This window comes from Thunnus maccoyii, chromosome 9 (assembly GCF_910596095.1).
Source record: "Thunnus maccoyii chromosome 9, fThuMac1.1, whole genome shotgun sequence".
In the NCBI taxonomy this organism is placed as follows: domain Eukaryota; kingdom Metazoa; phylum Chordata; class Actinopteri; order Scombriformes; family Scombridae; genus Thunnus; species Thunnus maccoyii.
In genome coordinates, this window is record NC_056541.1 from 4,649,863 (window position 1) to 4,677,468 (window position 27,606).

General features: G+C 41.8%; 1 protein-coding gene across 3 annotated transcripts in view; it reads left to right on the forward strand.

Moving 5' to 3' along the window:
- The first annotated feature begins 207 nt into the window (after positions 1-207).
- Positions 208-27,606, forward strand: part of bmp2k (BMP2 inducible kinase) — a 48,435-nt gene continuing 21,036 nt past the window's right edge. For 2 of the 3 annotated variants that reach the window (XM_042420444.1, XM_042420445.1), the window contains exons 1-5: positions 208-1,209; positions 21,118-21,236; positions 22,670-22,775; positions 23,380-23,522; positions 26,000-26,121. In XM_042420444.1, the coding sequence (XP_042276378.1) occupies positions 1,059-1,209; positions 21,118-21,236; positions 22,670-22,775; positions 23,380-23,522; positions 26,000-26,121 (641 nt within the window). In that variant the 5' untranslated portion in view covers positions 208-1,058. The remainder of the gene's footprint in view (positions 1,210-21,117; positions 21,237-22,669; positions 22,776-23,379; positions 23,523-25,999; positions 26,122-27,606) is intronic. The other variant, XM_042420446.1, reaches the window with a different exon arrangement.

A 27,606-nucleotide genomic window follows, 5' to 3' on the forward strand; every position in this document is an offset into this window, starting at 1 on the left:
TCAAAATGTCGACTTTATATCTCATAATTCTGAATTGATATCATACGTACTTTTATGTTTATGAAGCACAATTTCATTCATTCATTTTTTTTTTCATTTTCTTAGCGTTCATAATCTTCCATACCTTCTCCTCTTACACCAATCATAACAATAGGAGGGGGCGGGGCCACGTCAGGTTAGGTTGTCACTCTCATTGGGTAAATACGGTAACAAACCACCCACTTATTTTGAAGCCTGCAGTTGGGGAGTCACGAGAAGTTTAACGTTAGCGAAGCTCAACAAAGATGACACGGATGAGAGCGGAGATGACAAAGATGAACCTGGCGAAAACGACATCGCTGGAGGTTTTCTGATAAGCCACGGACGCTTACTTGCACCGGGTTCGGGCTCCTACTTCGTTTAGCCCACCTGCACTCGGGGTGGCTCGGCTCGGCTCGGCTCGTTAGCAGCTAACTACCGCAGCTAGCGAGCTAACTAGCCGCTTCGCCCGAGTGAAGTGAACCAAGTCGCGGCGTGTAAAGCTAACGACGCCGAGGCTAGTTTTTTTTGGAGGACTATCGAGTTGGATATATTCATTTGAGAGATTTGTCGCCGCTGGTGGAGGTGTTATCAACACCGGTGTCAGCTGCATTTGTTGTCCCCTGCCCTCTTCTCATTGTTGGGAGAGCGTCCTGACTGCACACCGCTGAGTCCATGCATGTTAGCAACGGCTGCAGCCAGCTAGCGTGATGTGTCATATTAGCTAACGAACCTATCTCTGTTTATTGTTTTTGACATTTTGAGAGTGGATGCTGTCACCGGTACGAGCTTTGGGAGACCTGTCGGGGTTGTATCATCCCACCGTGACGCTTGTATATTAACTGTACTTTCATGTCGTGTCACCCGACAGCGAGTTGTCCCTCCCGAAGAACCAGACGCGGAGCATGCAGGAGAAGAAAAGATTTCAGATAAGTAGATAGGGGAAGTCGGACACAACCGAGTTAAATTGGACAGTGTGGTTTATTTCCCCACCAAACAAGGATTGCAGTTGGTGGTGTCGGGACTGTGAAAGTTAAAGGATGAAGAAGTTTTCCAGGATGCCAAAGTCCGAGAGCGGCGGGCTCGGAGGGGCGTCCGGTTCCGGCTCCAGCTCCGGAGTCAGCAGCTACTTGGGGAAAGTGTTTGCAGTCGGCCGGTATCAAGTCACCGTGGAAGAGCTCATAGCAGAGGGTATGTACGGTAGCTAAGCAGTTCAGTGCCTGCTCAATAGGAGATCTCTCACTTTATAAACAACCCCAATATTTTCTGGGACACACCCGCCATCCCCCTATGTGTGGAGAGAATAACTCACACAGACACAACTTCTCCACCGCTGTTCCTTTTATGGGTTGGTAATTGGTGTTGCAGTCCACAGTTAAAGTTTTTTTTCTCTCCCCCCCCCCCCCCCTCTAAACATCTGCTCATTTTTCCCCAAGAAATCATCTGCAGAGTGATTGAAATAGGTCGCCACTCCCCACTTCGAGGCTGCGAAAGCTTTTTGGTACTTAAATTGGGACACCAGGGATTTGTTACATAGCTGAAATTAAAATGTGTAACTTTTCCCTGTACAGCTGCAGTTTACATCCTGCTACAGCTGCCCCACTAGGGGGGCTTGCCCTCAGGATAACAACGGCAGAGCCTCTTGTGTCAACATATGTAAAGATTCAGCCGTTACAAAATCAGGTTGTCCAACATTTCTCACTGAAGTTTGCACTTCTCTCTCTTTCATGGGCATATTTTAGGGGAATATGAATTTTGCAGCTGTTGAAATGTACAAGAACTGGTCATAACATCGGCTGGCTGAGAGACACCATAGTTTTGAGTCAACATATAGTAATTTGCTTAGATTGCATAACATAAAAAACAAGTAACAGCAGTGCTTGTTGGGTAAATGCATAAAGAATGGCTTATGCAATGGCTGTTCCTACCCAATACAGCTCTTGAGGATGTTGACAAGCTTATTGGCAACAGCAGAAATTCCCTTCATGGCTTAACAAAGACCTGCGTTTAAAAGTGTTGAAATGAAAAATACTCTACGCACAGTCAGGCATAGAATGAGGAAGTGAGAAAACAAACATGTTTCACAAAACAGCTGTTCTTTCTTTTCACGAACTGTTCAATACTCATCACAGTGTATTTACTTGGAAACATTTGATTTATAGAGTTGCCCCAGCAAGCCCAGCTCAAGCCAATATCTTGACTAATTGGTCGTTAGGTTCCTGGCTCACTAGGAAGTTGTTAGTCATATTTTCATAGTTCGAATTACAGAATAAGGCGATGCTAATTAGATATTATTGGAAAATTGTTGTCAAAGCTACCGTCAAAATACTACTCACTCATATGCTTTAGTCTTTAATGTGCACTAGATTTAAAAAGATACTTCTGAGTTTCTGGCTTTATCCAGGATTTATTGAGCCAAGGTCAGGCCAAAAACTTGGAAGGTGAAAGCTAAACTGTTCTCACATAGGCAGACTAATATTACTCCTGATCCCATAATACTCCTCATAAGTCACTATGAATAAAAGACACCAGCTAAACACTTCATACGTGACAACTGACACACCTTTTTTTTTTCAAGTAACACAACCCTGTAAACATGCTCTGTAGTGAACCTGACTGTAAACCTGTTCTCACTCGGCTCCCCCCAAAAAAAAGGAAAAAAAAAAAAAAAACACACCCACAACCCTTCCGGGAGGCAGTCATGAGCCTGTGTCATCATGTAATCATGTGAAGTGGTTGTGGCTGGTTTTTGCTACCAGGAGCACAAGGTTATATTGTGACCTTTGCTCATCATTCTGTCCCAATCTGAGAGGCTCCTGCTCCTCTCTCCGGGCCGCACCGTTAATCATATAATTGTATATTTACTTTCTCTTAACAGCGTCTGCTGCAGTCAGGAATAGACATGTTGTTGACTCTGAAAGTAGAATATTGTTTCTCAGTGGTGGAGGTGAAAAGAGTTCATAATGTCCTACTAGAGCAGAGGTGCTATTATTTTACTCATATTACTTCATAGAGGTTAAAGTGCTAGGCGTACTTGTAGCGAATAGCACTTTGAAGACTTATTCAGAGTGACACTTGCTGCTTATTAGAAATGAAAGCATGTGATGTGATATTCACAGCATCAAAAAGCAGCGAGGGCAGAATTAAAACTCTATTTTTAAAGTGGGAAATAGTGCAACAGGTTAAACCAGATCTACTCTTTTCTTCAGTGAAGAAGAAGAAGTTCAAGTTACCCATTTTATGGGTTGAGAGCATTTGTTCTCTATTTGATGTGATTTCAAATATAGTGAAATACCACACACAGAGAACACAAAGAGCTACTCTTTTTTTTTTTTTTTTTTTACAATAACCACAGTGAATCAATTAGTTCCTCACATCTTACAGTCAGGATGTAAATAAACACAAACATGAGCAGCTTGAAGATGCTTTTATATAAATATAGCACCGTACAGTGTCATGAAGTACATGGGAGGAGGAATGGAGCGTTTTACTCTGTCAGTGCTGGTCTCATTCAGCAACACAGGACCTTTAACCACCAACCCACTGCTGCTAATTCTTCTCTGAGGTTTGGGGGTTTGTGGCTGGAACCACTTGGCAGGTAACCAGCCATCATTTGGTGGTCCTGTTCTATTTAAAGAACTACTTGGCTGATGAAGTGGGGAAAAGTCTCTGATTAATTTTGGGGATTTACCTGCTAATGTTGTTTAGAGACCACCGAGTAACTCTGCATCAGGGGCGGGTTGGCCAGGTGAAAATAGTGATATTTGTACTCATGAACTGTTATCTCCACTAATAATGAAGCTGAACTTGTACATGAGTTATCTTCCTAGTGAACTGTGTTGCAGTTTGAAATGAAAACAAGATCTGAATCAACAGCAGAAGTTTGCCATAGTGTAAGGTTTAATGTGTTAAAGGCAAACCACCACTCACTGTCATGGCAGCAGCACTACTTCCTCATCCTCAAAAACTCTTGCATGACAAAATCAGATGAGGCGAAACCACAGTATGAACTGATGCTCACATTGATCTGTAGTGTTCTTAATCACATTAGATAACAGATATGGTAAATTTAAGTGTCCTGCTCATGTTGTAACCCTGTTTCATAAATCCAGTGAGGTTCATCAGTGTGCACAGGTTTAATCAGGCTCGGGTCACTTGTGCGACTGATGTCTAGGTACAGAATGGATCATGTGATGTCTCGCTTATTCAAACATCTTCCTGCAGCTTTAGCCGTCAAATGAAAATCATTCCCTTAAAGCCAAACACACAGTCACCTGGAGAAAGGAAACTGATTAAAAACACCTTTTGAATGGACAGGTTTCGTTGTTTTGAATGGTCCAAATGTCACCGTCTCCTCCAAACATTCAAATCAAGCTCAAAAGTTCTCTTGACACCATATATGGTTTTGCTATTTTTTTTTTCCTGTAACATATCTTCAGAGCAGTGACAGTTTATACATCGAGTCGGGAACAAAGTAATTTCCCTTCAGTCCCCTTTAGCCTCTGCGGGTTTCTCGTGAGCACTATCTCCGACGCTGTCTCCAAGAGGAACACGAATGACATGAAGGAACAGGATGCATCTGTGAGCATGTCATTCTTTCACCACTAACTCTTATCATACAGGGTCCTTTCACAAGGCCTGGAAGTTTCGGGAAAATTAATTTTTTTTTATAAATGACAGGTTTTGGAAAGTGTGGTAGTTTCACAGAAAGCCTGACAAAGCATGGGGGTGTCATACCAGACACAAATTAAGTTAATTCCTGAAACTTTTGTTATTATGCACCTGAATAAAAGTGCTCATGTACATCTTATTTGACTGTCACTTCAAGTAAAGGCTTATTTTTTTATTTCAGAGGAAACAAAGCCAGTTTTTCTAGTATATGTGAGTGTTTAAGAGGACAGACAGACTGTTCCTCTAACTGATCCGCTCTGTACCTACAGTCAGAATATTTAATTAAGCTGTTTGCTGAGCAGCCACTAACCATTTAACAGATAACTACCTCTGGAGCGTTTCTTGTTGTCAGCTGAACTTGCATAATAGCCCTTATGTCACCGTTATTTATTCACCAGACCACGACCGTTAACACGACCGCTGCGCCCACCTCGCCGCTGTAGTTACAAAGCAAACAGATGATGTTTGCATGTGTCGGTAAATTCTCTGTGAAAATGTGACTGATTCGTTCTAATTAACAGGGAAAAAACTTGGCTCAGTGTTTTTCAGTTTTACAGGGGGACGCTAACGGCGAGGTTATAATTCATCGCTGCATAATCTGTTTAGGGTCACCTCCGTCTTCTTAGCTTCATAGAGATTCCCCTGTGTTTCGCTTGCATTGTTGGTTTCAATGCTCTTCATATAGAAAGTGTCATAACAGGCCTTCCTTGCGCTCAGCTGTGCATTTTAAGTGACATACGCCTGTCACAAATCGAAAAAAACTTTCTCTCTGAACATGCTGACTGAACACAAATTGGCCTTGTCTGCCTGGTGTCAGCAAAAACCTTGAAATGTTTACACTGGGGTTTATAATGGCTCTCTGTAAGTCACAGGGTGAAGAAGATGAGCTCTCAGCCTCGGTCGCAGGGACTCCCTGACCATGACAAGTCACAGATCATGTAAACAGAAGAAACGCAAACACTGTTTCCATGCAAACAGCTGCTGTGTTCACATCGAACACGTGTTTTTTTTTTTTTTTTCACCTTGTCCTTTGCCACTTGTGATCTGGATGGACGCCACGCATTCACCAAACAGGCTTTTTGCCCCCCCCCCCCCCCCTCTGCTCTACTAGAAGTTTGCAGAACAAATTTATCAATGCGAACGTTGGTTACAGCTGATGTTTCCCACGTGGTGTCGAGCGCGTTTGATAAGCTCTTTTTTGTTGTGAATTTTTTCAGAAATGTTTGCTTTGTTAAAAGAGAATAATGAATGAAATCAGGAGTCAAAAGTTAAATAAACACAGATATGCACAGCCTTTATAGGTCTGACAGAGTTTAGATAAAATGAAAAACATTAGGCTCAGTGTTATAGAGCTCAGCTATGGTTGAAATCACTATTATGGTATTAATAATATCAATAATTTTATAGCAGTGATGGAGCACCATTCGTTCAATGAGGAGAGCACCGTTTTATTGATTGTGTACTGTTATATTGCTCCACTCCTTTTTTATTCAGGTCTGTTTGTGGCAAATCCATGGAAAATCACGCAAAATAATCAAATTGATGCTTGGTTCAATAACTGATGTTAGTCCAGTTTTAATTATAATTTGCTTGGATTTGAGGCTGGACGATACTACCAGGAATTAAAAAACATGATTGAAACACCAGAAGACAGTTGAGCAAGAACAACCAAAGACCTCCAGCAAGACTGTCATCATCATGATGCATATTCTGTGTATAACATACACACCAAAGGCACTTAGGGTAGCATAATATATTAAAGGTAAACATTCAGATATTGAATACAGCATTATTTATCCTTTAGAAATATAGATCTGGTATTTTCCCCATTTTAAGATATAATCTTTCCATCTGTCTTTCTATAGAAAAGTTCCTGAGGCCAAGAGGGAGCTTCTGTCTTTTTTTCCATCCCCCTCAATAAAGTCTGTCTACCCACCATTATGGCATGTTTGGATCAGCTCTGTGTTTCCACGGTCTTTCACAGCTAATGGGTCACCCAGCACATAACCTTGGAGAGAATTCAAAGTCATTGCTGGTGATCTCCTTTTATACAATTGTGGACTTGTTCCCCAAAAGTCTTGAATCTAAAGGCGTTGCCAGAGCATATATGGAGTAATGTACTCTCTGTGTTTTTAAAGGCCTAATTGAGTCTAGATGGTGTCCAATAGAAGCGATTGAGGGTTTTAAGTTGAATGAGTCTTACTTTTATATATCTTGACAGCTTTCTTTGATTTTTGGCATATCCTTTTCCATTCTAACTATGGCCGGGTACCGAGTTTAGATACTTTTATGGCACAGACCGAATTGCTTTGAAGCTATCGAGTATCGGACAGTGCCTTGTCATCTGGTACCAAATTTCAATACCTAGCAGGAGTTGAGAGCTGTAGCTTCTCAACCTAAACGGCAATGGTGGAGGTAGCAGCAGTGTCGACAGTTGCTTCATCAGTAACAGGAGGTTGGACCAAAACACATAACCTGCAAGTAAGACAAGACCAACTGACCAACTGACAACAGCGTCTTGCGAAGCTCCGCTAACGTTAGCTGTGGACTCCTATTTTATGTTCAGTGTTATGGTCACATAGGGACTGCTTCGCTACATTACCACTGTTTTGACTTCAAACGATAGGCAACATCATCAACTTCGATATTTTAATACAGCTTTGTCTCGTCTTATCTGCAGGTTACGTGTTTTGGTCCAAGCTCCTGTTAATGTTTAAGCCGCTGATGATGCTACTTGCTCGTTTTGAGCTGTTAACCTGGCTAGCAACAGACAGTATACTACGCAAAACAACTGTCATAAAGCAAAGTGATAAAACCGTTTATGCTAACGTTAACTAGCTGTGCACTCAACACACTTTCTCTTTAAAACAAAACCAGTGTTAAAACTAGCAAGTCATTACGGTCACGGCACATACTGGGTGCCACATCTAGACTCCATCAGCTGACATTATGGGTTGAATTGTTTATTGTGCTCAGATTAGCTCGATGGCGTCAACAGTGTGAAAGTGATTGTGGTAAATAGGTTCATATTTTTTATGTTAACAAGCTGTTCTGAGTGTGTAAAAACGCCAAGGAGCTGAATTATATGTACTTGGTATCAAAAAAAGGTATCGTTCAGGAACCATTATCCAAGTTAAGGTACCGGTATTTAAAATTTTTGAATGATTCCCAGCCCTCATTCTAACTCTTTAAATGAAAGGTTTAAATGTTTCTCCCAGATAGTCCTTAATGCTGCTGGAAGTGTAGTAGCCTGGCAGAATATTTTTTGGAATAATATTGACGGGCCTCATGACTCAATCCAAATATTTTGATGATATCAGAGAGCAGTTTAGATTCCTGAGAGGTTGCTCTTGGAGAGCCCAGCACAGTTGACAGCAAGTTCCTCAATTATAAGTGCTGCCACATACTGGATGGAGGGAGACCAAACTCCCAGATTAACTCTCCAACAGATTCCAGTAAACTGGTTTTAAACAGATCTAAGTGTCCAAATCCCTTTTATTTATCCACACTTTCAACCAGAGAACCAGGGTCTACCAACACATAGCTTTGGGTTCAACCATATTCTCTCTCTCTTACATACATAAAACATTGTAATTTGAGTGAAACAAGTGCAGGTCTAATTGCTTTGCCTTTCTTTCTTATGCTTTAAGAGGAGCTTCATCAATCAATGCAGTGCAGGTCAGAGCGTTCCTTTGATAATGTTTTTTTTTTTTTTTGAATGACCTATTTGATCCTCCCTCTCTGCCAGGGGAGGGTGGTGAGAATGTATCCCATCTACATTATTAGCATACTGTACTGGTGATGAATAGGCACATTGTGCCCCCCTTTGTTGTCTTATTCTAGCACCGTAGAAAGAATGCTGGTACGACGCAGCTCTTGGTCCTGTGATGGGTATCGCTGCCTTTGTGCTTGCTCATTGAGGCCTTCTGTATCTGCCTTTCAGCGCTACCGCCCCTCCCCTCTTTGTGAAACTGCAAATGAATTATTTTCTACCAATTCATTATCACCAGATCTGAGGAGGGCGCCAAGCCAAATGTGGGTGTATGTGTGTGCTTGGGTCATATGGAGATGCCAAACAGAAGGACATTGATTTGGAAAGCCAGTGCAATATTCCACTTCAGTGCACTTTCAGTGATGGTTTATGTCTTTTGATCAGTGTATTGACAAATTATTGGATTTATCAGCACTCTATATTCGAGGCCAACGAGCGTAAACCATGTGAGTTCAGGCTGTCACTTTTTCAAAAAGTCAAACGAATTTGAACCAACAAGAAATTTGTTTGAATTCATTCGAACACAAAACAAACTGTAATGTGTTGGAGATACAACAATTACAACATATATATATGGCTAGCGATGTCCATCCATCAGTGTCTGAGCGTCTTACCGTTTAGTATAGTCTCTATATTTTCCTGTGTGATGTCATACAACTGCATTATGTGTCTTGAGATTGTCTCAAGTAGTCAGACAACGTTATAGAGTTAACATTGCTCCGCTCATTTGATGCCTCACATGTGTGTTAAGCTAGCTGGTGAGTCCTCAGATTCGTTGTTGTTGAAGAAGTAAGGCAGCTGCTTTTCACAAAGTTGGCAAGTTGTATCTTTGTTGGTCATTTTATCTACGTCATAGCTCCCAAAGTACTTCCACACCCTGCTTCTCAGACGCTTCGGTGCCTCGATTGTCTGATCAGCACAGCTTTGCTCGCTACTGTCCTCCATTTTTTAATTTGGTTTGGGGATGGGTCAAAGAGAACGCGATAGGTCAAGCTGATAGTGAATTTTAATCACGCCCTTTCCTGGATCACAAGAAAAACTATTTCAAAAGGTCTGTCGTGCTAATAGACTGTAAATTTTTAATTCGAACAGGTCATTAAAGGTGGAATATTAAATTTTTCCCCCACGTTTGAAGAAAAGTTCAAATTTCTAATAAAAAGTGACAGCCCTAATGCGAGTCTGAGTGAGACAGAGTGCACCTAAGCACCTAACCTTAATGAGTCAGAGATTGTCGTCTAGCAGCTGTGCAAATTTGTGAAATCTGGATGTGATGTTCTCCGTGAACATTAATATCCTGATAACCAGAAACAAGATACTGTTTGTGATGAATAATAAATCATGGCCTGCTTCTAGACAAGGCCAGAGAAGCTAAGTACAGGTTGGAGACTGATCACAGGATTATGTTGGCACACTTGACAGCATGACAGTGACTTGGGTATGACTACACTCGATTGGACGACGCGTCAGAAATGATGAATGATTGCCTCACTCTTACTGACTGAGACTGTGGGGACTGTAAACAAGTTGGAGACAATGTGCTGTCTGGCTCAAGAGTTTTTAAGTTTTATTTAGCTGATTGTGTGCTTGTTGGTTGGCACACACTGGAATACAAAATTAGAAAAATATGTAATATTGCTGCTTCTGTAGAAAACTCTGTCATTTGGCTATTTTGTGGACACCAACACACATATTTCTGGGTGAAAGAGTCTGATAAATGTTACGTTTGTGGCTAGATTTCAGATTATTTATGATATACATTCATGACGTGTCCTGCAAGACGTGGATATTAAACTCTGGTCCCGCATGGTTCCGTTCATCCTTCTCAGTTAACGAGCAGCACCTGGTCTTTATCTGACTGAGTGCCCAAGACACGGTTTAAGTATAAATCTACACTGAATCACATAAGGCAGAAAACTGCTGCTGCTGCACCGTTATCTACAGCTTGAAATTTCCTTTGATGTATCGCAGGTACAGTTTATCGGAGGTGGTTATCAGAGGTTTGTTTAGCAGTTTTCACATATCGTCATGTTTACTTTTTGATATAAAGGGGTTTGGTGTGAACGATTAGCTGTTTTTTATATCGAAATCAGGGTTTTAAAGAGTGCAGTTTTCTAATTTGTGCAATTTTAATCAGAATTTACACTCTTGACAAGCTCTAGAAGAGTTAAATAAAAGAAGTTTTTCTGTATCCTGCTCCTACTTTTATCAGGAGGATAAGAAAGGTAGAGATGATAGCACATTGTTCTTTTTTTCTTTTTCTTTTTTTTTAAAACATTTCCCCCACTATGTTTCCAAAGAAACACTGGTGCCTTGATCCCTTTGAACTCACTGCCTCCTTCCCCATCCTGACGGATGCTGTCTTTATCTTTCTTTGCTGCAAATTTGACCACTGCTAACACATAAAATGAATCTTCCTAAAGGCTATATATGTTTTTTTTTTTTTTTTTTTAATAATGGATATCTCATCTTTGAAATTCAAACACATCATGAGGAAAAACAAGGACACTTTTCTGTTGTTCTTTGTATGTCAGGATGGCGCCGAACTTTTCTTTTTCACATCCGCTCCTTGTTGTTTTTAATGTTTTTACCCTCATGTATCCTCGTCATCCAGCGGCTCCTCCGTCTCTATCCCAATTTCATCATAAAGCCTCCCAAAGCACAGCCACTTCTGTCTGTCGGCTCACTTGTAAACACTGTTGAGGTAAGATCTATGAGAGCTGACTGCCAGAACCGTCCCGCTCACTAAGCCCAGGATAAAAAAAAAAAACCAAAAAAAAAAACCATGTACACTCATTGCCGCACCTCCTCATATTACCTTTTATGGACTTGCTTCTTAGAAAGTCTTCTTCATACACTTGCGTCGGCCTTTAAAGCTTTGCATCACTCACCTGAGTCAGGACGGAAACCGGACTGATCACAGCCGAGGCTTCTGTGTTCACCGCGTGGGCCAAAGTGTACAAATGAGAACTAAACAAGACGGTTTCGTGAGGCAAACCTCAAAGTGTCTGCAGTTGTGTTTGCAGTTCTCACTTGCTAGACAGGAGTTAGTGTGCACACACCAGAATTGAGGTGTTGGATTTGTGGAAGTTAAAGCAAAAGTGATTGGGCATTACTCAAAAGTTCTTTTTGGCTTTTCTTTGTTTAATAAGCAGTTTTTTTTTTTCCAGCCACTTCTGCTTTGCCATTTTCTTTGGCTCTTCTCAGTGTGCTTTCTTCATCAGACAGGATTGTTTGTTAGCTTTGATCCGTCTTTATTCTTGGAGACTGAGATCAGTGGTCATATGTAAGGTTTGACTGATATATCGGACTGACAGCTGGCTTTATATTATCAACAGCAAGAGTTCAGCCAGTTTGTCTGTCCTTCTGTTTGTCCGACCTTTTCATCAAGCGCAAGTTTGACAACAACTAGTCAGACTACAGATGGAAAAAGGAGGATTCTGAAGAATTCTGGTAACTATCGTTGACTCATGACCTTTACTGTGGCTCCAAATTTCCCTTCACCCAGACTCTGGTAAAAGACAAGGTATTTAAAAACCAATGGCTGGATTTCCATCATATTTGCTTTGGATATTGAGGCTTAGTAGATGAATATTGGTGACTATTTGACCTTTTTTGTGGGATAAATCACTTCTACAAATTATAGGGTTCAGACCTCATTTGGATCATCATTACTTTTTTTGGTACTGACTGACTGGTACTGAAAGCTGACATCAAACGTCTGGTCAGATTTGTAATCTCATTTACTTATTCTACGATCAGTTTCAGATCAAATTTGATACTTTTAGACTATATTTTAGTCTAAAAGTATTGTTGTGTGTGTTAAAACAGCAACAACTTCTGAGTTGTTTGGCTTCTTGATGTTGTTGAAAAATGTCAGTATACCAAAGTCTAATGGGAACATTTATGCTTTCTCTTTACAAAAAGGAAAAGGTATAAGCTGTTGGACGCAACATATCATGTAATCTAGAAGGCAGATTGCCATGAAATTCGTTAATGATTAAACACTTTTTTCCTGAAGAACCATGCTTGTGACAAACAGCTTTACATATTTTGGACGGTACTTCATCACAAGTAAGAAATAGTATGGCAGAGTCTCTTCATGCAGCGCTGTCATGCTCAAACTCTGCACTGATACTAAGCAGATGTACACTCGCCAGCTCAAAGTGACCTCTCCGTTGTGAAGGGAGAGCGGCGTGGTGCTGAATACAGAGCAGATTTACCTGTAAGCGTAGTGAAGAAACTTTGATTAGAGTTTAATTAGAGGATAGGAAAAGAAAAAAAAAAGATATATATATAAGGATTTTGGCATAATAAAGCTTCATAATGTCTGGGTTTCCCCTCTGAAAATATCTGGATTCCTCAATGCAAAACTATATTTTTAGATTGAAGGTTCGAGCAAATATCAGGGGACTGATTTTCATCACTATCGACTACATTTTCATCAATCTTGCATTGACGAGGATCCACATCAAAGATAGATACTGAACTCTTAACTATACAGTTAAGGTGATATGTGTGTGTCTTCTAAAACCGGTAACATGGAAATGTGATCAGCATGCTGTTTATGACAAAATCACAATCCCAGATGTTGGAACATTTGCCAGATTGAGGGTTTTCATCTGTTTTCCCCTCTGAATGCACCTTTTTATTCATTTTTAGTCCAGTATGCTCGCAGCATCCCACCGTCTCCTCTGTATTTTAGCAGAGTGCCATCCTCACCTCCTAGAAGTTTAAAAATATCTGACATGCAGCAACCTTGGTTATCTCCTTGACACGGCCACGCATACTGTGTTTGTATCATTTCCACGTAGTGATGGGCCGAATGTAATGTTATCTTTGCTTCTGTTTTAATACAGTTTCAAAGGAGATTTTTCTTCATCTATCCAGAGATCATAGCAGGCCTTTCTACCTTGAAAGGTCCAGAAAAGATGTCAAGGTGGTGTGGTGTTCTGTCATGAAAAACACTCACAAAGTGCGGAATCTCTCGACTGCGTGCTAAAAGCAAGTTCATGTCTATTTTTAGGCAGCCTAAGCTACCGAGTGTCAGTACACTGTAACTTTTGAAGACTTGAGAGAAACCGATTAAGCAGAGTTCTTAACAAATAGTTGCGAGCCTAAAGTGGGTGAAAAGGGCATGATGTTTGCAAAGCGATGCGTCTGTCAGTGCCTGGGGAAAACGTGCGAAATCTCAGGGTGGATGGTGTCGGATCAGATCACTACCTTCAGACCGATAACTAGTCCGACACACGACGTATTTTGTCTGACATTTTGAAACATATGTTCGCAGCTGCCTTTTCTTAAGCAGTACAGGTTTGTTGTTACTCTTATTGTTTCTACAGTTACCAAATGGCATATTTGGAGGCTATCTCAACAAGCCAAAGAAAAGGTCTTTTCCCGTATTAGTCTGAATAATAACCAAATCTCAAAGGATTTGCTAAAGCGCTGGGGATCAAAAAGTCATTATTGGTAATTAGCAGGAGCAGCTGGCACAGCATCGCAAACTGGCAAAGACCTTGAAGCTGGTTAATGGAAATCCATTTCCTATCTTTACTGAGGAAAACGGCACCTGTTAATTCTACATGAAGGATTTCACATGTAGAAAAACACTATTTTTATTTGTATTTACTTATTTTTTTTGCTTTCAGTCAGAGCAACTAAATTTGAGGACTGTTCAGCTGGGAAAATGTCTTCCTCTAAACTTTTTATCTTCTTGTGAGAACCATCTGGAAATCAAATTTGACAGATATATTTAGAGTAGATTGACATCATTTGTTTTGCTGCAACAGCATATCTTGCTGTGTGAAAAAAAAAGTTCCTCAGAGAGATTTTATTGCTTTTGGCGTCAAACTGAACAAGTTTCTTTTCCAGGGTGGCTAACAATTATGACACTAACAGCTTAAACTTTTAGGTCAATATTATGTTGAGTTCAAGTGACCAACAGTAATCAGCAAAGCTCCTGTGCTTTAGTCATAGATGGAGAACAGTTATCACAGTTGTGATCAAACTGGATCAGTAACCGAAACTATTCTAGGTCCTCATATTAAATGTATGTAATGTTCCTGAATGTATGACTGCTTTAATGTCACTTGAGTTTCTTACTGGGAGATACTGGGACCTTTAGGAAGTAAAGGAAAATGCCCTTTAAAGTTTGTAAGGCACAACTGAATTTGCATTAAAGATAGTACAGCACATTCTTTAAGTCCAAGGAAATCATGGCAAAGTCATGGAAAAGATGTGTGTTCCTTTTTTAGAGTTTACCCAAGTATTTCCCAGTTGAATCTTATGAAATACCAGTCCTTTGAGGTGGAAGTTGGGGAAGAAGGCCAAGAGGAGAGTCGCAGGCGAAAGGAGACAAAGAAGGTGACAAATATTTCTACAAAGCTCAGTGAAAATAAATCCATTTTTCACCTAATTTAATAAAACTATCTCATTACTCACATAAGAAAAAATGATCTGTATTGAAACCAGTATTTGGTATTATCCACGCTACTCATTTTTCTTTTTATACAAGCTAATATTAAGGTTCACACTTTTTTATATAACAGCGCAACCACAGACTACTTTGAGACAGTTCAAGTCGGTTACTCTTAATATTCAAGCTTTACAACTGTGTGAGGCTTGTAGGGGAAGTGTTGTGGGTTCATGTTAGGGAACGAGGGCCTCCAGGAGGAAATACCTCAGCCTGCTCCAAATGTTCTCCAAAAGAAATGGCATTCTCTCCTCTTTTTAAAAGCACAAGTGCCTCCGCAGCTGAAGGAGGCACTTTGAATTGAACTACATTCTTAGTTTGTAGCTTTTTAACAAGCTAAGACGTCACACTTACTTAAGTATAAAACTCAGAGAGAGAGAGAGAGAGAGAGAGAGAGAGACTGTCTTTCAGAGAGTGGTGAGAGAGAGACTGAGAGATTGTCGGTCAGAGAGGTCTGTTATCACAGATGACATCATGCTTCAGAGGAGGAACATCTGCGTCTTGCGCCTGAGCAGAAACTATAAACGTATCATCTCTGCTCGCTGCATGTTACTAAATCCTCTAATCCTCCCTCATTGAGACACTCCTCCACCACTTCTGAAGTTTTTTTTTTTTTTCCTCCTTCGCCTATGTCACAAGGCATACTGAGTATCTGTTTCGCAAAAGCTGTTGAGATCCTCCTTCAAGCCTCTTTCACAGGCTGTCATGTGGGCTGTCTGTGACTGTCCTAGTTAGTCAGGCTTTCGCAGTGATGTCAGGGTCCCCAGCGCTGGATGCTGGGCCGGGGAAAAAATTCTCCAATAATTACAGCCCTCATTCAGTACCAGGCTTTAATGTCAATACCCCCCCCTCCCTCCTTTCTTCTTGGCTTGATGGATTCGGGGTTTTCCTCCCAACTGTCACTGACAACTGGCCATGTCCACATGGTGAAGCGCTTCCATCCTGTCCACAGTGCAGCCAGCTACTGACGAGCAGAATGGGAGGTACAATAACATTTAAGATGTGACTAATCGGGGCGCTGAGTACTGGAGTTAGACATGCCCATCAGCAGTGCTTTAGTACTTCAGTTACACTTCCATGCATGAGAAGCTTACTGTGCTGTATCATCAATCTATGTAACTAAAAACTCGGAGCGAAGACGTCTGTGTCTGTCTAAAATAACTGTGCCTTAGTGAGTTGTGAGATTGCTTAAAGATATACTATGCAGGATTTTCCTGGGAAAAAAAAACGAAACAATGTATAGACTCAGGTGCTCAGGGTGTGAGGTCAGGACTCATCGCTGTCTCCGTCCCTCTCCTCTGCTCCGCTCTGCTCTCTGTCTCTGTGTCATGGATGTATTAAGAGCTGCAGGTGTGTGTGTGTGTCTGCAGAGACCGAGGGCGGGGCTGAGCTACACACACACACACACACACACACACACACACACACATGCAGAGCAGAGAGGCCACAGCGGACAGGATGAAGCTCTGCATTCACACAAAGTCCGGCAACGCGGCACCTTCCTGCAGGGTTACACGGAGGTGTTTATTTGAGCTTTAGAACATAACAACCATTAAATCACATTTTATTTATCTGATTCACATTTTCATACAACCGATAGATCAAATGGTTATTTGAGAGAATAATCAGTAATGAAAATTATTGTTAGTTCCAATCCTACTGCATTTGTTGAATCAGCGACAGGAAGTTGTAGTTGGCATTATATCTTTCAGAGGGTTGTAAGCCAAACAGATCACCTGTACTGACAACAGAAGCTTTCTAAGAAGTAAGATTTTGTTTTTAAAAGCATATTTAGCAAGATGGTCGTGTAAGTGATGGCCTGGATCAATGGGATTAATCCCTCCATTGTTTTGTTAAAGACAAAGTGGTTATGAATTTTTCATAAGTCATTGGTTCCTGGCATTGTTGTTCCTGTTTCACTGTCATCATTAGAAAATCAGCTCCGTGGCTCCATGAATCCCGGTCATCGTTCTAGTCTCGCCCAGTCTGTTGTCTGACTCTGTAAACATGATGGTGTTTGCATCCCCTGCTGAAGCCCATTGTTTGTCGTACTGTGTTAGTGTATCTAGTGTCAGGTAGTTTCAGACAACTTTTGTTGTTGTCGTCGGTTGAAGCCGGTCTCCTGTACAGTGAGGGACCTTTTTTGTGTTGTTTAGGGGTCCCTCGTCTGTGCAGGAAGTTGGTATGCTGGACACAAAGCCTCTTTTTAAAACAAATCATTCCATCCAGAGCCACTCAGGAGAATAATACACTCAATAGCGTACCACTTCCGTGGCTGGCATAGTCATGGGAGGCAACAAAAGCCCCAGGGTAGTGATTTAGTGAGAACCTGATCCTGGAGCATATGGCCTCAGTCAAGTCCCAGAGCCAGGCCAGCAGGCAGAGTGTTTGGTATTGTAGACTTCCCTGCTCTGAGGCCTCTCTGTCTTCTCTTTTAGCTCTGCAGAAAAACCCACCCCGCCTCTGAAGGCAAAACACCAGGCTGCCAGGACAAGTGAAACAGTGAAATAGTCCCTTTCTAGTCAGGTAACAGCTGATGTCAGGGATGATTTGTCAAGAATTCAGTGTATGGATGTGGGCATGCAGGTTCCATGCTTGTGCTCGCCACCCTGGGTAGTTCAGTTTGAGTGGTTCTGTCTCGGAGGCAGTTTTATAGGATATTCTAGCCCCCCGAAAAAAGATGCACTTGTATACGGAGCCCCTTGGAGAGATGAGCAGTATCCAATGACTGCACGACAAGAAACCTGAGGTCAAGAAACAGTTTCTCATGCTCCCATTCAACTGGAATAATCTCGCAATCTGTCACCCTCATCTGAGATCGCTTGTGTCATTTGTGCAGCCGATGCCAACGTGACAACAGTCTCCAACAAAAAAAAATGTCCTGTGGTTCGAGGAGTTCTTGGATTTTAGAAGTCTTGTAGTTTGCACTACGTTTAAGGCGACATAGTGCGAGAGGATTTTGCGGTTAAGATGCTAACTGCAGCTCTTCATTTGGTTTGTTTTTCTGTTTTACAGTTAGCTGTTCCTCTGTATCATGTCCATGCATGCTTAAGTAGCCTAACTCTTTTTAGCCACCTGGCCCTTCGCCTGAGCTAATGGATTTCGCCTTGTAAAATCTGTGATCCGGTCCACGTCTTCTTGCCTCCGTTCTTGCCGTAAGTTTTTATCTTTACTACATGTGAAAGCGGTACATAAAGCTTGAGACTGGCACCAAGATGACTCACAGGTAGCTTTTTTTTCTTATCCAGCAGAATCAAAGCAGACTCTGCATCACATATGATTTGGGTTTTAGTTTGCAGAAAGTCCCTGTACTTCATAAACGCATCCTGTTGTTTTAAAAAAGCAGCTTTTTCACAAGACAGTCATATGATTCAGTTTTCTGTCTGAAGTCCACCCCCTCCCCACCCCCACTCCCCCCAAGAAGTCTCTTGATGGCTCTGCACTCAACTGCCTTGTTACAGGAAATCAATTTAAGCCTGGCCCAGCAGTTTTGGGCTGACCATCAAGCTAACCTTAGCACACAGGGCAGACCGGGGCAAATCGATGAGCGGCATCCAGCAGGTGTAAACAGCTTTGGCTCTTCTACTTTGTCTTGGCAAGAATTTCTGTCTCGGTTTAATCTTTGTTGAGATGGCAGCAGGTTTAGGGATACAACTGCAAATGTCATCGTCCTGTAATTATCTAACATTATTCTCACTAATTCTAATTCATAATTTCCCCCTACATCAGAAATATTTCAAGTTATTATAAGCCAATTACCTGACACATTTCTGTTTGTGTTTTGTTTGTTTTGCGATGGGTTTTTGATATAATTTGTCGTTTGCTTCAGCAGCATGAACATAACGTTTGCTCCCATCGGTAGTTTGTATTTCTTTTTGGTTTTATTCGAGTTTATATCATTTGTCAACCCTGACCTTGTGACTGTCAGCAGAAGTGCTAATGTAAGATCCTGGTGATTTATTTGATGAGACAAAAAACAAGGAATGACAGAATAGAAATAACCAGTCCCTTCAAAATCAGGGCTGTTTGTGACGCAGGATTTTTACAGTCGACTCGGGAGTCGGCACTTCAGACCAATGCGTTGCCTCCTATGAGAAACATTATTCATGTCTCCGCCTGATTACCGCAGTTGCAGTAAAATCAAACGCCCTGTTCTACCCCCACACAGCCAACATGAGTCTCATGTACCTGTAAGACTCGTGTTTTAATGCTCTTGTGCATCATTTGTGATGTGAAAACATCAGATTTCCACACAGTCAGACAAATAAAACCGTGTGTCCTGATATGAGTCTTGGTGTAAATCCAAGAGCAGCACGGAGCGTCTCTGCTGCCGGCTGCTGACAGCGCTGTCAGCCGAAGAATCAATCACACTGGACGGCAGAGACGCTGGTACGTCTGTTTAAACAGTAGTTTAACAGACTTTGCTGCATTTACCTCTGGAGCTCAGAGCAGGAAACAGTCGCTCTGCATCTGTCTTTAGTTTCCATCATTCCTCACTGTCTCCATTACAGTTATGTATTTAGAGACAAGACTGTAAAAGTTTAGAGTCTGTCATGCTGTCTCACTGTGTTACTCTGTGATGTGTCAAAAAAAAAAAAAGCAGCGATTTGACTGAAAAAAACATGAGTCGGCTCGACTCATCGACTGATGCATCGACTCAGCGACTTTTAGAGGGGCAGCCCTAGTCAAAACGTACCATCACTTTGTCGGTGGTTCATGGTAGTTTCTCATCACATGCTCTGGATGGCTTTATTATCAGCTGCAGCTCTGCCAGAGCTGGCTGTCTTTTGTCTCATTAGCTGCCTGTTCATCCCCTTGTTGCTGCAGAATGGTTGGATGCATCAGTCACCCCATCTAATCTGATAATGTCTGCTACACTAACTCTCACTGTTGTGACTACATAAGCAAACTCTACACTCTACTTTGTTTATGTTTGTTTTCCCTGATTTTCAGGTCTGTTATCTTTTTTGTTAGAGACACACAGGTTTAACCTGCGTGAATAAGTGTACTTTGGATGTTTTATGTTGCATTGTCATCACAGCAGCACAATTTTAAATGTAGTGTTGCATGCATTCTTCAATGAAAGCCTTTGTGTACCCACTGGTCACTTCAACTCCCCTCCCCTTTCTGTTCATTTCCAATCCAAATCCATGTTGTTTTTCAGCTGACCGAAGGTAACTTGTTGAGCAACAAGCGCGCCATTGTAGATCCTTCCTTTCTCCTCCCCAGTCGGTGGACTTTGATGCACACCACTCAGTGACTCAGTGAACCCGTCCTAATGAGACCAAGGACAGTCCCATCACAGTGTCCATTCAACCAAAGAGAGGCACACAAGGCAGCGAGAAAAAGCCCAGCTGAACACCTCTGTCCCCCGTCTACAGGCTCCGGCTCCTACACCTGAAATCCCACTCAGTGAAATTTCAGCTTCATGTCTTATATATAAAACCTTGTTGTATTTCATAAAAGCCGCCGGCTTCATTCACTCCAGGATTAGTCCCAGTTGGAGTTAGGCCAGCGCTAGCTAAATGAGCTTACCCTACTTGCTCATGAAACCAGTTAGCTGCCGTTAAAACATAATCTCTTATAAATCTTTTATTACACCTTTTATCTGATATGATTGACGCACATTTTTCTTCATTAACTTTTAAGAGAAGCTAAGTGTGCATGCTCCTGTTATTCACTTTCACTGCTATGTTTTTGTACTTCTTTTATGCACCACAATCACACTTGGCATCACCACCAGTCTTCCACTGTTGTCCAGCGAGCAGCACAACCACACTACTTAGGCATGAAATGTTGGTTCACGAGCAGTGACACAGAAATTGGAAATTTGAGCAAGGGGGGAAAAAAGAAGTTGGTAATGGAAAATTAGACCAACTATGTAAAGTTTTTTTTTTTTTTTTTTTTTTTTTTTTGCTACACAAACCTCAACCCTGAAAATGTCTTTGCAATTGTCATGTAAGGCAAATGAAGTCTTGTGAGCATTTTCTTAAAGGTCAACAAGCAGTTTGTCCACATTGCATGACTTTTTACAGTGTTTCCTCTAGATTGACAGCTTTGGAGAGGGGGAGGGGGCCATAACTTAACAAGTGTTGTCTCATGATTAACGTCATCTTCACTTCACCTGTGAAAAGAAGAACTCCAGTATGCTGATGTGACGCTAACTGGTCATCTTGTGTTTACGCAGGAGGCTTCTCGGTGGTGTTCCTGGCTCGTACGCACAGCGGTGTCCGCTGTGCTCTCAAAAGGATGTACGTCAACAACGTCCCGGACCTAAACGTCTACAAGAGGGAGATCACTATCATGGTGAGAGCAGCATCACTCTGTTCAGATAGAGTTGTTATCTCTAAGCTCCACTGAAGTTTTCCTGTTTGTCTTTATTGCAAGAGCTTTATATTTTAAATACGGTCACTAGTTTTAAATCACATTAATAATAATAAACAGACAACAGGAAGTTAAGATGTTATCACTGGGGGTTAACTGTGCAGCTTCAGGTTGTGGTGATATTTGCATGAGTTGAGATTAATAAGACTTTAAAATAAAGTATTAGCTCATCTTTTGCTGATCTACACAACATTATTTTCCACTGTTCTGCCTTAGTGTCAAACTACTTTCCTGGCCGGAGCACTGTGCTCATTATCTAAACGTTTCATGAGGGCACTCTTAAGTTTTGAGGTATTTAATTTAAGCACATAATTCCTGTTTCAAATGGGACATAAGCCCTCATTAAAAAAACAAACTTGCTCTCATAAAGCAAGATGCATACTGTATAAACAGCCTCATTCCGTCTTCATAACCCATCCTGTTTTCCAACATTACCAGTCTGGCAAGAGCCAAAAAAAAAACTTTTGGCTGTGTGCTGGGGTGGTATTGTAGTAAAGCACCTGGTCCACCGACAAATACTTTTGATCTGTCTCACATAGTTGGCACTCACATGATCACAACACGTTATTATTCAAGGTGTTTCATGCCATTCGAAGTTAGATATCCTCATGTAGCAGACATCAACAAGTTAGACAACAACAGATGTCTCGTCTTGAACGTTTGACCTCAGCGTGTCTGCGAACAGCTCACTCTGAGCTGTTTGGCTAGCTTCATGTGTCTGTTCACTGTCTCATCATCTGGAACAATGTGTAATACTCACCCACACACACACACACACACACACACACACACACACACACACACACACACACACACACACACACACAGCTGACCTTAAACATTGACACAGTTCTGGCCTTTTGGGACGTTGCCTTAGGTGTGTCGGTTTCCACAACACACAGCAGTCTCTCTGCTCACGCTGGCATTTAACAACCGACAAACACAAACAGTGTGATGCTTTAATCCAGAGAATGAATCGAGTTTTGTTACTTACACCACATTAAAAAGACGAAGAAGAAACAGCAAAGCGTTATTCCAGACTGCTGCTGTTGGCCCCTGCTTGATTTTTTTAAATTGTACATTCAGAAGCAGTGAACCACTGCCGAGCAAATAAAACAATCCCTATACAAGTTCAAACATGCATGCTCACCAGCAATAACACAGAGGGATAAAAGTGTTCACAATCCTCACGTTTACTCTTTGTAATCTCCTCAGTAGCCGCTGTTTATTTAAGGTTGTGTATTAAGAGTTCATTTGATTCTGGAAACACACACTTGTACATCTCGAGTGGGATCTTCCTGCTCATTACTGAACTGTCTTTCCATTCTGATGCCATGTTGTCGTCCCGTCTGTAGAAGGAGCTGTCAGGCCATAAGAACATCGTCGGCTACCTGGACTCCACCATCAACGCTGTGTCAGACAGCGTCTGGGAGGTCCTCATCCTCATGGAGTATTGTAAAGGTAAGAAAACACTCATCACTTCATGTTTTATTTGCGTTAGAGGTAGTTAAACTCGTACTAAATGCTCTGTCGCAGCCTCTGTCCTTTTCGTGGCCCCCGTATCGATCGTGGCAGCTCACAGGGCTCAGCTTGTCTTTTTTTTGTAAGGCTATTTTGAGCAGTTTTGCCCTCATTGGACACGTTTACATGCACACATTACTCTGGTTACTGAGAACAATCAGATAGACAAAGACTTTTTAGATGGTGATTCATTGTATTTAGTTTATTTAGAGATTGATGTGAATCCTTATTTCCCACACATCTGGTTTGCAAACAAAAAAAAAATTGTAAAAACATTTGGCTTTAATTTTCGGTATTGATATGAATGTCCTGGAAACACCACGCTGAGTGTGAAGCAGGAAATACTGTCATGTGCTCAAACAACACACACCATTTCACTTTTTTCATGTTTGTGGCTTTGGTTACACAAAATATGTCCCTAGCTGACTTTTACTTAGATACCATTTGCTATATTGCAAGGGGGGACAAAACGCCAAATACACCGGCTCGCATTGGTTTCCCAGCTTGAACTGAAAACTTAAAGCCGTCTTCTTTCTCTTTCAAGCCGGTCAGGTGGTGAAGCAGATGAACCAGCGGTTAAACGTGGGCTTCAGCGAGGCCGAGGTCCTCCACATCTTCTGTGACACCTGTGAGGCGGTGGCCCGCCTGCACCAATGCAAGACCCCCATCATCCATAGAGACCTCAAGGTAAACCGTCAGAAAACTCAGAATATTCCATTTACAAAGATATTTAATAGAGAGAAGCACAAAATCCTTACAAGAAAAACATTAAAATCCAACTTGCTGGCTCATTTCCTGTTCTTCTGACTAAAAACTAAACATCAAGTATAATTCAGAGTTTAACAGCTTGTACATGTTTTGTTCTGGTAGGGCTATTTACTCACTACTGGGTCTGTTATTAAGACCAAGTAGATCTGGAAGGCCCCCTCATAATATTCCTGGAAGCAGGAACAGAATCAGCGATGTCTCAATATTATCAACACTGTTTGACAAGTTGTGAAGTGGGGTGCAAATACTAAACAAATACTAAAGAAAGAAAGCGTTTCCCAAAAATGCCTGCAAAATCATGAGGAAGAGCTCCTTGATGGCCACTTGAACAGTTATTTATTAAATTAAATGTCAGATGATGTTTTGGAAAAACTGCAAATCTGCTCAGTCAGCAGAAGAAATAAAACTTTGGATTTCACTTCGCTCCCCCCCATTCTAACTCCTCTGCTTCCTCTTACGCTCCCCCACTTCCTTTGTCAGCTTGCTCTCCTATTTCCTTTCCTTCCTGTAGTCCGACGACCCCTCCACCCCCTTGTTTGTAGCTCATCCACCTCTATATCCTCTCTCCTCCTCCTCCTCTCAGAGCGCCAAACTAACTCCTTCCACAGCGTCCAGACTATCTCGAAATCCCTCCGTGACTTTCTGCTAACTTGATTTTTTTTAGAATAAGGTTTTCAAATAAACAACCTTATTTTTTTCGCTGATGCTTAGAGGCCGGTGGTAATTTCCCAGCCTGGTTGAATCCTCCTCAGTGCCCCCCCCCCCCCCCCCCCTCATCAGTGGGCTTGCTGTACTCTGTCCAGTTGGACAAGCCTCTAAACAGTGTGGTCCCTTCAGCTCCACAGGCCTGTCCTCTGTTCGCCGTCTATCTGTTCAGCCTACACGGCTTACATAACATTGCAGGGACACAAAAGACCACGGGGGCCCCAGTCACGCATCGCCAGGGGAAGTGAGAGTGCAAAAAAAAGCCCCTTAACCCTGAGCTGTCAACAGTATTGAGAGACTCTGTGTTGCTTTCATTAGCTCAGTTTTTCCTTGGAAAGTCTTTTATTTTTTTTTTATCTTGATCCTCTTCTTCTGTCACACCTTCCACAAATGCCTTACTACCTCTTTTTTTTATCTTCAGACATTCACTTTTTACATCTACATCTATGCACTTGTTGTCCTTCTTTTATCTTTTTATGTCTTTTTATCTCTTTGCCTCCTTGTTTCCCATCTTTTAAATTCTTTCGTTAAGTCGTTCAATCAGCTGTGGCCCCTAAAATGAAAGAATTAACTGAAAGCCGACTTCTGAAACATACAGAAAGGCTGAGACTTCACTCCCAATCTTCACAGAAACTTTCCTATTTTCATCTGATAACATAATAAGGGACAGATCTGTTTACAGACAGATGCATTACGGAAATTTTCCTTCCGTCTCCCAGGCCGCAGAACAGCTATGATGAGAATCCTGTGGCAGAATTACTGTAATGAGGGCTTGTCTCGCTACTCCATCACTGTGTATTAAATCAGTCGTGTGTGTGTGGGTGTGGACATTAATTGTTATCATTGCCTAATATGATGTAATCAGGGGATGAGCTACAGATGGGTTGTTTGTTTGTTCATCTGTCTGTCACAAAAAAAAAATGTCACAGCTGATATGAAAGCATAGAAATACCAGCGGCAGCAAGTTTAAGGGTTGTTTGTATATAAGTGTTTATAGTTATACCAAACAGATCCGCATGAAGACGGAGTGAAATGTCTCCCCTCATACACGGGGCGAGGGGGAAATGACCCAGAGATAGAGGTTACAATCCTGGCTCATTGCTCACCTCTGCATAGCCGGCCAATCAGGATGTGATGTCGGGTTATAGGTTTTGGAAAGTTACAGAAATGGCCTTACACAGCGGCAGCAGGGAGGGGAGGGGGTTTCCGAAGCTTTCTGACTATCTTACAAGCAGTTCTGATGAAGTATACTTGCCCCTTTTTAAACCTGCAGATGTAGTCATGTTTGTTTTGCCACCTTCAGGCGAAGAAAGTTGCATCTGTCTACACCTGCAGGCAGTTTCAAAAGTGTCAAATTGGCAGAAGATATCTCGTTTCCTCGTCTGCAGTTGGTTCACACCAGTGTGTTTACCTTTGCGCTGCTAAACCATGTGCTGCTGTTACTTCTCTGTGTCTGTGGGCGGCACAGCAGGGACTGCAAATGCAGATCTGAAACTGCTGAAGCTGCAGTTTTGTGATCAGATGATATTGGTAGGGCCTAGTTTTGAACGCTCCCGTCATTAACACTGTGTCCTTTGTTGTTTTTGTTTTGCACATGAGCCACAAATCAACCTGTCAAAACAAAATGACATAGAACTGAATATATAATATATTGTATCTGGTCATAAAACCTCTGTCTGTTCCTTCTGCAGGTTGAAAACATCCTTCTGAATGACCAGGGCAGTTATGTACTGTGTGATTTTGGCAGTTCCACTCACAAAGTCTTGCAGCCACATAAAGACGGTGTGACCGCCGTGGAGGACGAGATTAAGAAGTAAGTCTCATGTCAGTCAAAGAAATCGAGTCACTGTGGCCGGTAAATGCCAGATATTTATGTATAATTTGCTGTTCTGCCTGCCAGCTGGAGTTTTTTAGGATGGGATCTGTGTTTTTCTTGTTAAAGCGGTTAGAAACATAAACAAACTAGTTATGAAAAACTATTGTCAAAAATTCCCGGCATATAACCACATGAAACTCCCTAGCTTTACCTTCATCTCCACCGCAGGGACATAGTTTCAGTTTTAGTTCTTACATAAAAGTACCAAAAACTCCCTCCTCCTGAGATGATACTACTATCTGTTGTCTACTTTCTGTAGCTCTCTGTGCTCTTACACTATGTGCAGAAACTCAAACAAAGCCATTGTTAGCAGTTAGTTTCTAATTTAGTTCCTGGTGCTTCTCAGTTTTGGGGACTATTTGGACCCAAAGGTTATAACTGGTTTATATGTTTTGAGGAAAAAGTGTTCGCTTTATGTGAAGAGGTCTGAAGTCTTATGATGTGTGACATCCCAGGCCAACAAATCAAACTGTGACATTCACACTGAATTCATACCAGTTTTAGACCAGCCGAATACTTCTAACTAAACCGGTTGTGGCGTGTTGCCAGAGGGCGGTCAAATAAAGCGTCGCATGCAACCAACTCTAACTTGGACCCATTTTTCTTTTTTTTAAAATTTGTGTTCACAAACCTCCCAGATGGAGCTTGCGTGACCCTCTGGTAGCAGATACAGCTCAGTTCCTCAAAATATAGTGTTTGCAGCACCATGCATGTTTTGGTTTGCTCACATAGTCACATGACATTGCTGAAGATGATGATGTAATGGGAGGTGGTGACTGTGGGACATGGTGGGGCCTATTAACACGAAAGGCTGTGACTGATTGAGTGATGAAGTTACACTATTGGCGGACGAAGCTTGGGACAGCCTAGTATCCCAGAATGCATTTCACACCAACCGGCAGCGATGGCGATGGGTGTTGTAGTTTTTTGCTGTAGGACTGTTAATATGTCACTTTATTAAGTTTAAATATTTTTCTAGGTGAGAAAGTAACCATTCAGATTCCCAATATGTGATCAGTTTATCCAGATAACGCCTGTTTGCTCCGACGTTTTGGGAGATGCGAGGAGGCGCTGGCAGGGTGAGACCGCTGAGAAGTTGCGTGCACCTCGTGGGAGTTCGCACAGCTAACGGGAAAACTACCAGACATTGTAATGAACATGAAAGCAGCCCGACTCCTGACATGATTGGCTGGTTAACGTCTGTCATCATCCCGGGAGAACATGATCCGATGACCATAATGTCTCTGTAGCATTTTGATGTATGATATAATTTCTAAATATAAATGTATTAAAATGAACAAATCATGAGAAAGGCTCTATGTCAAATTGGCTTCAGTCAAAGCCCAGTGCACTTTCTCGGGGCTCGGTCACCACGTGTCGCCACTTCCTGTATCTGTCATTTTAAAAAAAAATGGTCCAGCC